The sequence below is a fragment of the Myotis myotis genome, unplaced genomic scaffold (assembly GCF_014108235.1).
Source record: "Myotis myotis isolate mMyoMyo1 unplaced genomic scaffold, mMyoMyo1.p scaffold_m19_p_2, whole genome shotgun sequence".
Lineage (NCBI taxonomy): Eukaryota > Metazoa > Chordata > Mammalia > Chiroptera > Vespertilionidae > Myotis > Myotis myotis.
Window position 1 is genome coordinate 211,239,920 of NW_023416324.1, and position 15,917 is coordinate 211,255,836.

The 15,917-nt window shown below is 52.7% G+C and overlaps 1 protein-coding gene across 5 annotated transcripts in view; it reads right to left on the reverse strand.

Annotated features, from left to right (window-relative positions):
• The window catches only part of BACE2 (beta-secretase 2), a 72,565-nt gene extending 56,648 nt beyond the window's left edge, over positions 1-15,917 (reverse strand). For 2 of the 5 annotated variants that reach the window (XM_036349345.1, XM_036349346.1), the window contains exon 1: positions 15,223-15,917. In XM_036349345.1, coding sequence (XP_036205238.1) covers positions 15,223-15,522 — 300 coding nt within the window. In that variant the 5' untranslated portion in view covers positions 15,523-15,917. The remainder of the gene's footprint in view (positions 1-15,222) is intronic. The other 3 variants (XM_036349344.1, XM_036349343.1, XM_036349347.1) reach the window with 3 other exon arrangements.

A 15,917-nucleotide genomic window follows, 5' to 3' on the forward strand; every position in this document is an offset into this window, starting at 1 on the left:
CTGTTTCCTCGATGGGGAGTTTGACTGCTCGCTATGACGTATGCTGAACACCAGGGGGCGGCGTGGAACATGGCAGGCATCAGTGACATGGTGCTGGCAGCAGTCGGGAGTGGAGGCGCTGCCAGCCCCAATGGGCCCTGATGAGAGCAAGACCGCGGCAGGATGGCAGAGCAGGTGAGTGGGTGGTGTGAGGCCAAGGCGGGGTGCCAGGCGGGGCTGCAGGGCTATGAGGCTGGGAGCACAAGCTGGGGCTGCGAGCCTGGGGCACGAGCTGGGGCACGAGCTGGGGCCCGATCCCCACAGGCCACCCTGAGGGACCCCACCTGTGCATGAATTCATGCACCGGGCCTCTAGTATCTTTATAAGACTCTCTCCACAGCTGGGTTTTCCTTTGAAAAGCAGTTTCTAACTTGGTGTTAAAAGATCACCCCAAAGGGACCCATTTTCATTGTGTTTATATTTTTTTCAGTGTCTACTCAGTCGCATACCTCTGCCAGCCCATTGTGGTCCCTGTGAAGTCAGCCCTTCTGGGCTGAGGCTTTCTAGGCAATAAACACACGCACCTTGTCCTTAAAAAGCACACCACACCAAGGAAGTGCTGAAGTCTGCAGATGGTCCAACAGGCTGGGGGCAAAGGAACGTGTGAGGGAGAGGCCATGTTCGCTGAACCGCATTGTCACCCCCACTCTGGAGACCTTCGTCCTGGACAGTCTCCCAAGCGAGACGCCTGGCAAGCCTGTCCGCTCTCCTAGGTGAGCAGACACATTAACCCACTCTCTTCTCCACCTGCTCTCCTCCCCTGAGACTCTCTAAGATGGTCCTCACTCATTCCAGTTCGGTCACGCTCCATGGTCTATGTCCTACATCCCACCAGTTAGTCCCTTTTCTTTTTTTTTTCAATATATACATATATATATATATATATATATATATATATATATATATATATATATATACATACATATATGTCTAAGTGACCATTACAACCAGTTAACTGAACAACCAGTCAACCAGTTGCTATGACTTGCACTGGCCACCAGGGGGCAGACGCTCAATGTAGGAGCTGCCCCCTGGCAGTGCACTCCCACAGCCAACCTCCTGTGGTCCCTCCCCCCAGCTGGCCAACCTCCTGCAGTCTCTCTCCTCCAGCCAGCAGGCCCCAACCGGCCCCAATTGCCGGCCAGACTGAGGGACCCCACCTATGCATGAATTTGTGCACCAAGCTCCTAAAATATATATATATCTTTTTATTGATTTCAGAGAGAAAAGGAGAGGGAGCGAGAAATAGAAACATCAATGATGAGAGAGAATCATTAATCGGCTGCCTCCTGCATGCCTCCTACTTGGGATCAAGCCCACAACCCAGTCATATGCCCTCGACTGGAATCAAACCTGGGACCCTTCAACCTACAGGCCAATGGTCTATCCACTGAGCCAACCGGCTAGGGCCAATCAGTCCTTTTTTGATGAACGCTGTTCCAATCACTTGCTGCTACAGTGGAAATACTGTCCTAGTGAATCGATTTGTGAGTTGCTTTTCAAAGTTTTTCCCAACCTAACTTCTGTGGAAACTCCTAGAAGTAGATTTCTGAGTTGAAGGATAAATGTGTATGGAAGGTGGCTAGACGTTTCCAAACTTCCCTCGGCAGGGTTTGTGTGATGAGATAGCATTTTAATAGGACTTTCCCTCGTCCTACAACTAACTTCAAACAAGCTCTGTAAATTGTTCTGCTTCACCCTTGGATGAAATCGCAGGCAAAGCTTGTATTTTTTTCAATAGCTTTGTGGCACTACATTCATTTTCAGGTATGACAAGTCCAGTCCTAGGCAACATCAACGCTGCTACCTGGCACCCAGTAACATGCGCTTGTCTTGGGCTCAGAGACTCCTGAAGGGAAGGGGAGGCGTGGTGGGGACTCATTTCTATGTCCCCACCTTGCTCATGACGACGCCTGATTCCTTCAGGACAGAAGGAGGAGCGGGGGGAGGATCGTCCTTAACTTCACGGGTGGTTCTGGGTATGGCTGATGTCTATTTGCTCAACCTTCCTTTCGTAGGGTATGCAGTGGGCTCCTCAGAGCCACCATCTCCCCCTCCCCATACCCACCAGGGATGCCCCCACCTGCAGCTTCCTGAGGTGGGCGAGACTGCTGCTGGCCAGTGGCCACTTGCACTCCCTCCTCGTCTCTCTGGAGCACCTGACAGTCTAACCCTGAGGACAGCAATTGTTTTCTGTAGAGAGTCAGGCAGTGGAGGGGGGAGGCTACCGCAATGTGGTGTCCGTCTCAGCTACTCAGTTCTGACATTGTGGTGGGGAAGCAGCACAGACCACGCGGAGAGAGGTCGGTATGCCCACGTTCCAATGAACTCCATTTACAAAAACAGGCAGATCTGACCCACGGGCCTGAGTTTGCTGACGCCCGGTCTAGCCCATACCAAATCCCCTCCGGTGGCCCTCTCATCTGGGGCTCCTTTTGTGGTGACCAAAGTTTAGATCCCTGCGACAGGGTCCACACCTTGCCCACGGGAAATAAGGGCCTTGTCCATAACAGCAGCAAAGACAATAACAGAAGACTTTTAGACGTGTCCTCTTCTCCGGAGATTTCCAGGAGAGGAAAAAGATGGCAAATTGCCTTAAACTAATTTTTTAAATTATTAAGCTTTTTCCCCCCCTTCTCAGGTTATGATGATTCATCGTTTGGAATGTTTTTAGAAGGAAGTAAACAGGAAACTATAGATTTAGGGTGGATCAAACAACTAGAGGTTTGTTTTTTTCCAAATCAAGACGTCTCTAGGGATTGTTGGGACTGGGTCAACATCTCAAGTAAAATCAGGGCAGACCACCCTGGTTTCTCCTGACCTCTCATTCAAGGTCAGAAGTTGGCTGTCCCCATTGAAAGCCTTGCATTTTTATCAAAGGCAGGAGGCAGGTGTGGACGAAAGGGGCCACATGCTGACCTGACAAGCTCAGGGGAGGCCTGCATGGCAGTCTTACAAACTCAGAGACCTAAAGTAACCACAAAGGATGGTCTGAAATTAAACTTTAACTAAAAGCAGTTATGGTGGGCAGTTACGTCCTAGGCTAGTCTCTTCACTGACAAGGTCAACCTTTACCTTAACTGAGCCTATGTGTCTTTTTGCATCGATGATAACATACCCTTTGAAATGTCTGGGTAACTTGTAACTTCCCTTTTTCTGGAGCCCCTGGGGCACAACCAAATGTGCTGGGCGCCAGGATAGATACCACAGATTCCTTCATCATCATGTTAATTGATCCTGCACCCACCTAAGTATGTGTCCATCATTTTACTTTTTATCCAATCCCAGGAGTTTCCCTGCTTTGCTTTATCCCTCCTCCTTAATCTATCACCAATGAATTTCATGTAACCCACCTACGTCCCTCCTTTGATTGCAAATGTATAAATACAAATGTAACCCCGCCATTCTCCGGAGCATTATCTCAATTCATTGAGGTTCTGCTTCCCGGCATATGTCGACAGTTTGGCTCAAATAAACTCACAAAAATTCTTTACAGGTTTCAATGGTTTTTACATTAACACAGGAGAAATGATCATTTCAGCCTTATCTGCCACTTTTATCAGGAAAACATAAGCTTTCCTTGAAATCCCCCCGGGGCCCTCCATTTAGGTCCATGTCCAGAGCTGTGTCCTTGTCACCAAGCAGGCCACAATGAAAGCTTCGGGCCAGAGAGAAGGCTGAGTGTTGGGAAGGTGCTTGGGTTTCATCACCCAACTGAAAATATCTGCCACAGGTCAGGTACCAGCACCGTCATCATTGCCATGTTTCAAAAGTTAGACTTGAATATAAATAATGAAAATAAACTGTATACTCTGCCTACAGGGTACAGCCCCGAACTTCCAATCAGCCCTTTAAATGCTTCTCTTTTAAGTACAGTCAGTCAATACTTGCCACGTATTTGAGGAAAGCCTCTAGTGCGAGACAGAGACCACGACAAACACCCCAAGGAAAGGAACTCAGAGACAAGAGAGAAAAGGCAGGAAGCAGAAAGAAAACTGCCCCAAAAATCATAATTTCCTCAGAGCAATAGAAGATATACAACTCTGAAATAATGGGGAGCAACAACAAAAAACATCCTGAGGGGAACAAAGTGCTGTTAAAAGAAAAGCTAAGATGGCAGAAGACAAAGAAAGGCAGAATAGGAGAAACCAAAGTAGAAGGCCTAACACATGGACAATTGGAGGACTGAACAGAGAGAACAGACATTTTACTAGAAAATTTCTCAGAACTCAATGTCATGAGCTTCTAAACTGAAAAGACTCAGCAAGTGCCACAATAAAATCTACAATAATAAAAGCGTAATATGCTAATTAGACCGGGCGTCCTTCCAGACATCCTTCTGGACGACCTTCCGGACGAAGCTATAGGGTTGAGAGGGAAGCCCGGGTCCCGGGTGTCAGAGGGAAGCTGGTGCTGGCAGCTAGGGGAAGGAAGGCCTACTCTTGCACGAATTTTGTGCATCAGGCCTCTAGTAATAATAATAATAAAATAAAAAATTAAAACATAGAAGGCCATCCTAAGATATTCTTATGAAATTTTGGAATATCAGGTCTAATAATAGCACATATACAGTATCTCCTACATCTCAGTATTTCATGTACAGTTAGCATACAAAGAATCAAAAATCCCAATTTCACTGGGCTTATCAACAGCACTGATGTAGAAGACAATGTGAAAACGGCGTCAGGACTCTGAGAGATGGTGGAAACGCTGTCTGGCCAGTGAAGCCAGGATGGCTGGGCTCTATATCTCCGGTCACTCACAGGTGGGGTCTGAGGTGGTGCAGCCTCCCGGAATCACAGGAAGTGGGAAGGAGCACCCCTGCAGCACAGGCCTTGCTAAGCACCGGGCACCTAGAAGAGCTCTGGTGAAGCTGGGCGGGAGCAGGAGGCCGAGGTAAGGTGTTGCAGGTCCCTGTCTTCCCTGAGGCCTGAACACAAATACTGGGATTTTCTCTGGCCAGCCTCATGGGTCTAAAACCCAGCACGCTGAGGTATGTGTTCAGAGAGACAGAGAGGAGCACCCCCCAGGGAGGTGTCAGCTGGACATGGAGGAGAGGCGAGGCCCGTCCGTGGGCACACAGGGACCCCACCTTCTGTGAACAGCCCAGCGCCTGGCACGCAGCCTCTCCTGTTTGGGCACAGTGAGCAGGAAGGTGGGCAACGAGAAGCTGATTGTCCGTGTCCCTCATGCTTAACATCCTAAATGTACTTGCCTTTACTGATCGAAGGATGATGAAAAATAGTTTATATATTTTTTGAAATTTGTACGCACTTAAGAATTGATGTTATATAAAACACCCACAAGCTGTTCGGTAATGAATCCTTATGCACACAAAACATACGGGAGCCACGCTTCAGTAAACTCAGTCATGGCTCCATTGAACTTGTGGGATCAGGTGACTACTTGGAGGATTAGTAGGCAGCGGGCACTAGCCATTCAGAAGTCCTAGGTTCAGAGCGCTCAGCCATCCAAGGAGGTTCTGTGGTTGTTTTTAACCTCAAACAATCTCCTCCCACCCCAACCATGTTGTCTTGCTTGGTGCCTACAGATCACATCTTCCTCTTCTAGAAAAGGGTTCAAAGTGCACGTGGCCACCAGAGTCACAACCAGACTGGCACGGAGGCTGCGGGAGCTGGACCCTCCGTCACTTAGGGAAGGTTCTAAGTCAGTGGTTCTCAACCTTCTGGCTTACATACAGTTCCTCATGCTGTGACTCAACCATAAAACTATTTTCGTTGCTACTTCATCACTGTCATGCTGCTACTGTTATGAATCGTAATGTAAAGATCTGATATGCAGGATGGTCTTAGGCGACCCCTGTGAAAGGGTCGTTCGACAGCCAAAGGGTTCGCGACCCACAGGTTGAGAACCGCTGTTCTAAGGAGAGCCTTAAAACTGTTTGTGGTTCCTCGGTTGCAATGATGCTCTCAAAAGCACTCCGTGGTAGAAGGTATTTGTTTTTTTATTCCTCGAATGTTAGCCTCTCTTCTGCTCTCACAGCCCAAACTATGCCTCCTCAGAAAGGTCTCCTCCAGGGACCCTCTCTACAGCAGTCTTGTTGGTTTGTTAAGTCCACAGCATTACCCGCTTGTATTGTCTTCATAGCCTTTGTCTGAATTCTGCTTGCCTTCTTACAGTCTGCCTTCCCCACAAGCACACGACTCCCACAGGAGCAAGGAGCACCTCTGTCTACTTGACTGTTGCCTCCCAGGGCTTAGACCGGGCCCTGGCAGCCAGTCAGTGCTTCATAAATACGCTGAAGGAATGAAAGCACGCTCATTCCTTGAGTCCGGTTCAAAACTCTTCCTTCTCACCCTGGCTGGTTTGGCTCAGTGGATAGAGCATCGGCCTGCAGACTGAAAGGTCTCAGGCTTGGTTCCAGTCAAGGGCTCATGCCTGGGTTTCGGGCTGCATCCCCAGTAGGGGGCGTGCAGGAGGCAGCCCATCAATGATTCTCATCATTGATGTTTCTATCTCTCTCTCCCTTCCTCTCTAAAATCAATAAAAATATATATTAAAAAATTCTTCTAATACCCAATCACTCCAGTTAGAGATGATTTTTAACACTCCCGATGCGCCTGGCTGTATCTGGCAAGAAGCACATGATGCCAGGACAAGACCAGACTGTAAAGATGGGGGCGGGGCTCAACAGGTGTCAGCTGCCCCTCCCGGCATGCTTCCGACAGACACCTTCCCCTCCCTGCTCTGGCAGCTGCTCCCATCTATCCACTAGATGCCAATGGCGCCACCCAATTATAACAACCAAAACTGTCTCGGGGAGTGCCAAGGCCCCTGGAGGGCACCCTTTCCTGGGCTGAGAACCAGAGTTAGACCATTGGCCAGCCCTGGGGGAAGCTCTAGCCCCAGGCCCCCCGGAGAGGGCTGGGAAGCCCAGAACCCAAGCCCACCACATTTCCTGCTGGCTTTAGCAAGAACCACCACTGCCCCACTGAGGGGAGGAGGCCCCAACAAAGCTGGTACTGGAACCATTCGCAACAACTTCTCATTTGTCCCGCCCCTCATCCAGCAAACACTTCTTAGAGCCCCACGCGCTCTGCTAAGGCACCAATCCACACAGAGTGACACATCTGAACGCGGTGCCCTAACCCACCGCCAGGGAACAGGGAGAGGAGGAAGCCCCAGAAACGTTGAGACCCGTGCACAAGTGGGATGTCTGCTGAATCTAATAACTGAAGAAGTGGCGCTAGTATTTGCATGTCTTTCTTTCCTTTTTGTTTCCCTAGGAATTCATGTTTATTGAATTACAAATTACTGCTCCGGGGACTAGAAATTTGAAAGGCTGCCATTCAGCACGGAGACTGAACGCCCGGCTTCCGAGAGCTTCCCCAGAACACAACTCACTCCAGGTTCCACCTGCCAACTTGAGGAAGCTTCGGGAACACAGGCTGCGTGAGGTAGAGATTTCCCAACGGGCAGAGGAGATAGTTAACCAAACAACCGCGTTCAGGAGGATGAAAAACACACCCATTTCGCACAGAAAACAGAGGAGCCCCTGGCGCTGTTCGCTGTTCGTAGTGCCCAAGGGCTGGGCCGGCGGCTGCTCAAGGGGAGCACCATCAAACGCAGGCTCTCAGGCCCCAGGGCAGCAGGTCTCCCCAGGAAGTCTGGATGGGGTCACAGGAATCTGAGTTTCTAACCAGCTCTAGAAGGCTCTGCCACTGTGGTCGGCTGAGCGCCAGCACAATCCACTTCCCCTCTCCCCGGCACTGAACAGGTTCTGCACCTGAACAGAACCCGGGGCTTGGCTTAGCTGCATTATAGCGGATGCGAATCAGCGCCACGGAAAGCGCCCACAAATAACATGCACGGTGGCGGTGGCGGGTTCGAGCCTGCAGCTTCTCGGCTCCCCTGGTCCACTCGCCTGGTTTACAGGAGAGGAAACGGAGGCTCCACACCCAGCACCTGGCAAGCAGCAGACCTGGGATCGGCACCGGGAACACCCAATCCCCAGATGACCGCACCAACCACGCAGTAGCTTGTCCGATCGGGAAAAGCCTACGACTCGCCCCAGGAGCAGCTGGTGTGGTGGGAAGGGCCTGGGTGCCCCTCCGAGGCTGCTGGCACCCTCGCCCACCTTCTCAGCAAGCAGCTTCTGTTCCAGCAACCGGTCCCCACCTTGCCAAAGGGCCCGGCCAGATCACCCCGCCCTCTCTGCTCTCGGGGAAAGGTGTCCATTCACGGCCTTCCACCTCTTCTCCCCAGGGCACCACCTTCTGCGGGGGCTGCCCATGGGCTGGCATCTGGCAGGGGTTTGCACAGGTGGGGAGTGGAAGTGTTTCCCTGACCGCTGCTAACAAGGCCATTTATCGGCTGGTTTGGGAGGGGCTGGAGATGTGCGGTGGGAGCAGTAGGCTGTCCCTAGGAGGCCAGGCATAAATCTCCCACTCTGTTCAGTATGAAATGGAAGCGGGCTCCCCGCCGCCCTGCACGGCTCCCTGGAACGATGGAGCTGGCCCTGGGCACCGGGCCTCACTCTCCAGACAGCCCCCTCCTCCTCCTACAGTGGCCGCCCGAGGCCGAGTACCTCCAGCCACAGGCATATGCCGTGCCGTACAATAAACACCTGCAGACATCGCCCGGGACCTGAGCTGCGGAGCAAGCACTAACTCAAAACTGAACCGGCTAGTGTTGTGCCCTTAACGTGGCCATTTCAGCACTGAGAGTATTTCCCCGCTTGGAGAATTCCAAGAGCAAAACGCGACCCTTTTTTATTGAGTAGCAATAGGCAAAGCCTCAAATAGCCCATCTGGGCCAGGAGAGGGCGAAGGGGAGCTGAGTGACCGGCAGGCCGACTGTGCATCACACACAAATTCTCCACAGCCTGGGAAACCAGCCTGCAATGCAGGCCTCACACCCTCACGCCCCTCCCCTCCGCCCCCATAAATATGGATGCGCGAAGGCACAGGGGCCACGGCGGACCAGCCTCACGGGTGTGTTGGGGCTCCCAGGTGGCATCTGCTGTCACTAGCGTACAATGAGCCCCGGTGCCAACGTCAAGTCCAGCTGGACAAGCAGAAGTGTGAGGAGGAAGCTGCGGCAGATGGCTTTGGAGCAGAGGCCCACTGTTAGCAGTAAAAGGAGCGCTTAGGTGGAAGGGACGGTTCCCTGCTCACTGTCACACAGGACTGGGCGCCTACTCCTGCTGCCCTCTGCATGGGGCTGGGGCAGTCAGCACCAGCCCCACCCTCAGCCCAGGGGGATGCTGAATCCAGGGCCCAAGGGCTGGGCCTGCTCCACCCAGTTCTGAGATGGAAAGTCAATCCCAGGGCACGCTGCCAGGCGCCATGGGGGGGGGGGGGGGGACGCCCCTCTGAGGTCCCCTCCTGAGGTCCTGAGCAACTGGGCATCACCGCGACAGCTGGCCCTACTTCCCTTCTGGCTTTTAGTTAGAAGGACGGGCAATCGTTCCGGGGGAAACAGGAAGCCGAGAGGAAGGAGGTGAAGCCCAGCTTCCTGCAGTGAAGGAAACCGGACAGAAGTCAGACAGCGCCGGCGATGGTGGGAGGATGAACTTGAGGAGAAAGGTGTGTATTTCACATCAAATGCATCTGATTGGAACCATGTGACAGACGCCTCCCGGTCTTCCGAACACGGAATCCGAGCTGCCAAGCCTTTCTTCATCTGTGCTGCTGGGAACGTGAGAACCTGTTTGTCATTGGTGTGTAAATGCCAGGGCCTGGGAGAGTGGGCTTTTCCCGTGACACCGTAACGCCAGCAACTCCAGAAGCAGTGCGATAGATAGGAGATTCTTTAACATGGTAAGCAATTGCTGTCTAGTGAGGAAACGGACACGGAAATACAGGAAAGAATCTAAAACCTGCCTTTCCAGCGTGGCTCAGTGGTTGAGCGTCGACCTATGAACCAAGAGGTCACAGTTTGATTCCTGGTTTCGGGCTCAGTCCTCAGTGTGGGGTGTGCAGGAGGCAGCTGATCAATGATTCTCTCTCCTCATTGATGTTTCTATCTCCCTCTTCCTTCCTCTCTGAAATCATTAAAAATATATTTTTTTAAAAAACAACAAAAATCTAAAATCCGTCCTCATTCTGCCACCCGACTGTCCCCCAGGGCAGGATCTTGTCACAGGCTCCATATGTCCCCGACTGTCACAGGCTCCCTATGATGGCAATGCTACTACCTTCAATAAAAACGATATGTGAATTCCAAGTCAGAGTTATTGGCAATTAAAAGATGGGTTAGAAACAAAGAAAAAAATCCATGGAACAATAAACTCAGAACAAACTTGTGCGTTGAACTGTGTCTCCTCAAAAAGACAGGTTGGAGTTCTAAACCCCGGTAACTGTCTTTACAGATGTCATCAAGCTAACACGAGGTCAGAACAGATTGGGGTGGGCCCCAGCGCAGTGACACACACACACACACACACACACACACACACACACACACACGGCAGGGAGACTGTCACGTGAGGATGGAGGTGGAGATTGGAGTAATGCAGTGAAGAGCCAAGGAAAGCCAAGCCCTGCAGCAGCCACAGGGGCTGAGAGAGGCAGGAAGGACCCTCCCCTGGAGCCCCTGGAGGGAGCAGGGCCCTGCCCACACCCTGATTTTGAACTTCTGGCCTCCAGAACTGTGAGAAAACACATTTCTATTAAGCCACCTAGTTTGTGGTCATTTATTGCAGCAGCCTCAGGAAAAGAAAAACGCAAAGATCATTAACTAATGAGAAACGGAGAACACGGGGGAGAGGGGGTTGATCAACTGCCCGTGACCTTGTGTGCAATGCCACCCGCGTCCAGGCCCCACAATAAGTCCAGGACGCTTCCCACTACACCCACACAACTCACAGCGAATGAGGGTGGTTGGTTATTTATTTTTAAAAATATTTGTATTGACTTCAGAGAGGAAGGGAGAGGGAGAGAGACAGAAACACCAATGATGAGAGAGAATCATTGACTGGCTGCCTCCTGCACGCCCCACACTGGGGATCCAGCCCACAATCCAGGCATGTGCCCTGACCAGGACTCAAACCGTGACCTCCTGGTTCATAGGTCGATGCTCAACCACTGAGCCACGCCAGCTGGGCCAGGTAGTTATTTAAAAAGTCCACGTGCACAGCAAGAGCAGTGGTGCGGGGCTCGGACTGTGGACTGGGCAGACCCGATTGCTCTCCCAGCTCGGCCACTCGCCAGGGTGGCCTTGGACAAAGCACTTGGCCTCTCGGGCTGACAATGAAGTCAAATAACTATACACACTTCAAAGGCTGTTGCGAGGATGAGATGAGGCGACCTGTGCAGACCACCTAGCGTGGTGCCCAGCACGCTATACGCCTGAATTAAAGGTTGGCGGTCAATGCCAGGGTGGTGAACGGCTTCTCAGACCACGCCTCCCAGGTGATTGCGCCGATGTCCTGGGTGGGCCTTTGCCGTCCTTCCTAGCAGGGCCACCCATGTTGAACTCTGTCTCCAGCTCAGAGGCTGCCACCTTCACGCACAGAAGCCGCGGAGACGCTAGCTCTGACTTTCTTGTTCTTTTAACCCCACTAATCTTTTCCTTTTCCCTTAATTGTTTACCTTCTCGGTTTGTTCTATCACATCTCTTCTTGCTGGCCGCCGCCTTCCTGTTTTTCAGCCTGGCTGGCAGGGAGCTTAATGCAATCTGGGGACACTGGATGGCTTACTCCTAAGTTGCATAGGCTTGGTTCGTATTTTCAGTTCAAATCCTTCCCAAAAATTGCGTACTAAGTAATAATCAAGCCAACGCACCATGATTACAATGCGAGTGCCCAGAATAATGTGGGCTTCTTCTTTTACATTCAGATGTTTAACTATGAAAATCATTTTGCTGCCTGTTTTACCCATATTAGCGGAGATGACAGAAATCTTTCAACAGAAACCCCTGAAGCCTTTTCAAAGCCATTACCAGGTATAGAGATGCAGACCTTTAGCATCTTCTGTTAGATTTACTGGGTTAGCATGAAAGTCCTTTTTTTATCATGGAAATTGCTGCAATTATAATCACTTTAGGACACCATTATTATTATTAATAAGACCACACTGCTCGGGTGGGTTCGGGTTCTCTACCGTCAGAAGTCACATAATGGTCACAAACACCCAGCTCTCATCTCCATGCCAACGGGGTCCTGCTCTCCCGGGGCTTCTGGGCAGATCCCTGTCACGCCTTGAAGAGTGTCAGGCAGAACAAGGAGCCCCAGTTCTTGATTAAAGCATTCAGGGAACCAGCCCATGTCCAACAGCTGGTTTTCCTAAGGGGGTGGGTGGGGGGCGGGGGAGCTCTGGTTCCTGTTGAATCTTCTCTCTCACTTTCTCTCCCATGCAAACCTGCATCCAACTATTCATTATGCCCAGAAGGAAGAGGAAGAGATGGGGGAGTGGGAGAGACCAGGTTTGGTTGCACATTAAATCCCTAACACCTTGGGGTGTAGGGTCCAGGGATCTTTGAAGTCAAAATGCAAAGAAGCCATGAGGCAGGAAGACAAGGGAGCAGGTTCTGCCTGGTGGTTCAGAACTTGGGTTCTGGAATCCAGCTCCTGGTTCAACTTCTGCTTCCTTGTCCTGTTGCCCTGGGGAAGTCATTCAGCCTCTCCAAGTCCCAGTCTTCCCACCCCATCAACAGGGATGAGGGATGAGAACCATGAGGTGGTTGTGAGGCACCCCTGGATCAGCACGCGCGCGCGCACACACACACACACACCCCATGGCACTGTGCTGGCCGGAGGGGAGCCCTTCACACTGTCTATGACTATTACTTAATTCTCCCAAAAGTGTTGGCTGTTTACCACTTGAATTTATAATTCCATTTTTCTCTCAACCTAAGCAAGTTTTAGGCTTCAGAGAATCCACAGAGAATATAAATCATGAGTCTTGGCCACGAAGGGAGCAGGAAGGCTCACTCTGGGTTCAGAAGTCACCCCACGGTGCAGGCTGGCTGCGCGGGGAACCTGCTGTGAACACCTGCTGGGGGTCAGACACCGCAGGCGAGACTGGGAAAAACCAATCCTAATGCACTTGTCACCACCACCGAAGAGTTCACAGGAGGCATTTGCAAAGATCACACACATAGACCTGCTATAAAGCAGCTTATTACTAAATCGGGCCAGGAAAGAGGCACAGAATATTTCATTTCCTGTCAAATGTAAAAGTTATAGGTAGATTGTTAAAAACAGCCTTCCCTGGAAACATGCTAACATTTCTCTGAGAAATAACCTTGAGTAAACTTCTTCCTTGGACTAGGTAAAGATATGATGAGCATCAGGTACTCAATACATTCCTGTAACTGAAGCTTCCTCGTTTTAAAGCAAAGATTATTGATTAATAAAGACAAGCTATTATTTATGGAATATTTTTTGTTTTGAGGAGCCCAAGAGAAATATTTTTATTTTATCTTTTAATATATATTTTTTTGATTTCATAGAGGGAGAGGGAGAGAGAGATAGAAACATCAATGATGAGAGAGAAGCACTGATCGGCTGCCTCTTGCATAACCCACATTGGGGATCGAATCCACAACCTGGGCATGTGCCCTGACCGGGAAACGAACTGTGACCAATTCGATGCTCAACCACTGAGCCACGCCAGCCCAGCCGGGTGAGAAATATTTTTTAGTTCTTCCTTAGGCTTTTTCCCTTCCCCTCTTCTCTGGAGGGAGATGGGCATCAGGGCCCATTTATCACAGCCCCCGAAATCTGCGTGACCTCAATAGAGAGAATTCCCACCTACTCGAAAATAAACATGAATTCTTCACCAAGCCACGCCTTTTCCAAATGGAGAGGCATTTAGGGCCTGTTCCCCAAGGTTATCCTTAGGCCACAAAGAGGTCCATCCTCAATATCGTGTGAGATCTTGTGAGACGGAAACGTACAATGCTCTCACCACCCAGCACATGTTTTCACGTGGATCTCACCAGCATCTTGTGGTCCCTTAAGCCTCCTCAGCTGACTCCCTCCCACTCCCTGAACTGCCCTCCCTCCAGCCTCCGGCCTCCAGCCTCCAGCCACCCTGCAGATGGCAGAGACAACGCGCAAATGAAGGGAACTGGAATCAAAGTTTTGAGCAGAATCCATTTTTGAAGGTTTTTTAAAAGACGAATTAAACAAGTATGGAAGTTATTCAGTAGTTTCTTTTTTAAAAAGCATTAGCATGGCACGCCGTTTCTCTTAAGAAAGTCTTGAATAATTTAATTAGAATTACACCGAAGTCATGAGTCTGTTCTATTTATGGAGGAATCACAGCTGAATTAGAACCCAAATGACAATGTTAGAAGTAAATATAAAGTATCTCCAGACAATGTATTCTACTGATAAGAAAGATCTGACTTCAAATCACACTTTGATGAGGAAGGAAGAGGAGGGTCAAATCGATTCCTGGGATGTTGTTTTTCTTGAGATGACCGAGCCTGGCTGGGGACATTTATTTCTTGCTACAGAAAGTGCTGATAAATGAAAATCCATCTGAGAAGGAGAAAGAAAGCTGTTTGATGATACTTTGTTACCGGGGGACCACTGGGTCCCCGAAAGCCTGGCTCAGCCGCTCTGCTTCCCCAGCAGCCTGACTGCGTTAACACTTTTCACCCGCGTGTGCGGACACTTGGTTCCGAGCAGAGGGGCCGGCGGCTGAAGGAGCCGCCTCCGGGAGAGGAACGCGGCTCGCCCCGCAGCCAGCTCGCCCCGCGGGCCCGCAGCCTCCCGCCGAGCGCACGCACGAACCCCTCTCCAAGCTCACGGCGCCGCCGGAGCCGGCCACCTGCCTCCTTCGCAATGCGCCCCGCGGGAAGGGTGGGGTGTCAATAGTCACACAAAGCGCTTCCCCCCGAATCACAGCCTCGCGCCCAAGGCCCGCGGCACGGTCTCCGGGCAGGAAGGGGGCGTCGCCGCCAGAAGGAATGTCCCTGCGATGGAAGTTACAGGTCTCCCCTCGCTGCCCAGCCAAGCCGAGCGGGGGATGAACAAGTTCTGAAACACGTGCACACACCCCTGGGCTGCGCCCCGGCGGGGCTGCCACCGCTGCCGAGGGCGCGCGACCCGCTCTGGCCCAGAGGAGCCCTCTGCGCCCCCCACCCCCCACCCCCCACTCCAGCCTGCCTTGGGGTCACGAGCCCCCTAGACCCCGCGGCTACAGCCGGAGGACTGCAGGGTTGGCGGGGCGCCGGTCCGGGTGGACGGGCGAGCGCCCACCGACCTACCTTCTGCGGGGGGGTCCCGATCAGCACCTCCAGGTAGTAGCCGCGGCCAGAGTCCCCCTGCAGGTTGTCCACCATGGCCAAGAAGTTGGCCGCGCCCCCGGCCGGCTCCAGGGCGAAAGCCAGGCCGTCGGCGCGGGGCACGGCGGGGGGCCCGGGCCCGGGGGTAGGCGCAACCCCGCGGCCAGTGGCTGCGGCCACGCGGAGGGGCAGCGTGAACGGCGCCGCGGCCAGCGCCGGGGCGGCGCGCAGCAGCCACTGGGCCAGCAGCGGCCACAGCAGCGCCCGGGCCAGCGCGCCCATGCCGGCGGCGGGGCCCGGGGCACGCGCCCGACCCGGCCCGTCCTGTCCCGCCGGCGACTCTGCGTGCGACCCGACTCGGCGCGGCGCGGGGCTGCGGGGAAGGGCTGGGCGCGCCCCGGGCCGGCGGCGGCGGCGGATGGGAGGAGGGCCGGGGGAGGAGGCTGGGGAGGAGAGGGAGGCGCCGAGCCGCCACAGCCCGCGCCGCCAAGTTGAGCAAGTTGGTCGCCGCTGCCCCCTCTGGCGGGCGGTGGCTGCCCCGCAAGGGCCGGGCCCCTCCGGCGCGGCCAAGGTCGCAGCGCGGCGCGGGGTCCGCTGGGCTCCCCGGGCCGGCCCTGCCCACACGCGCCGGCCTCGGGCCGCGCCTCCTCCCCGGGGAAACTCGTGTCCTGAACTTC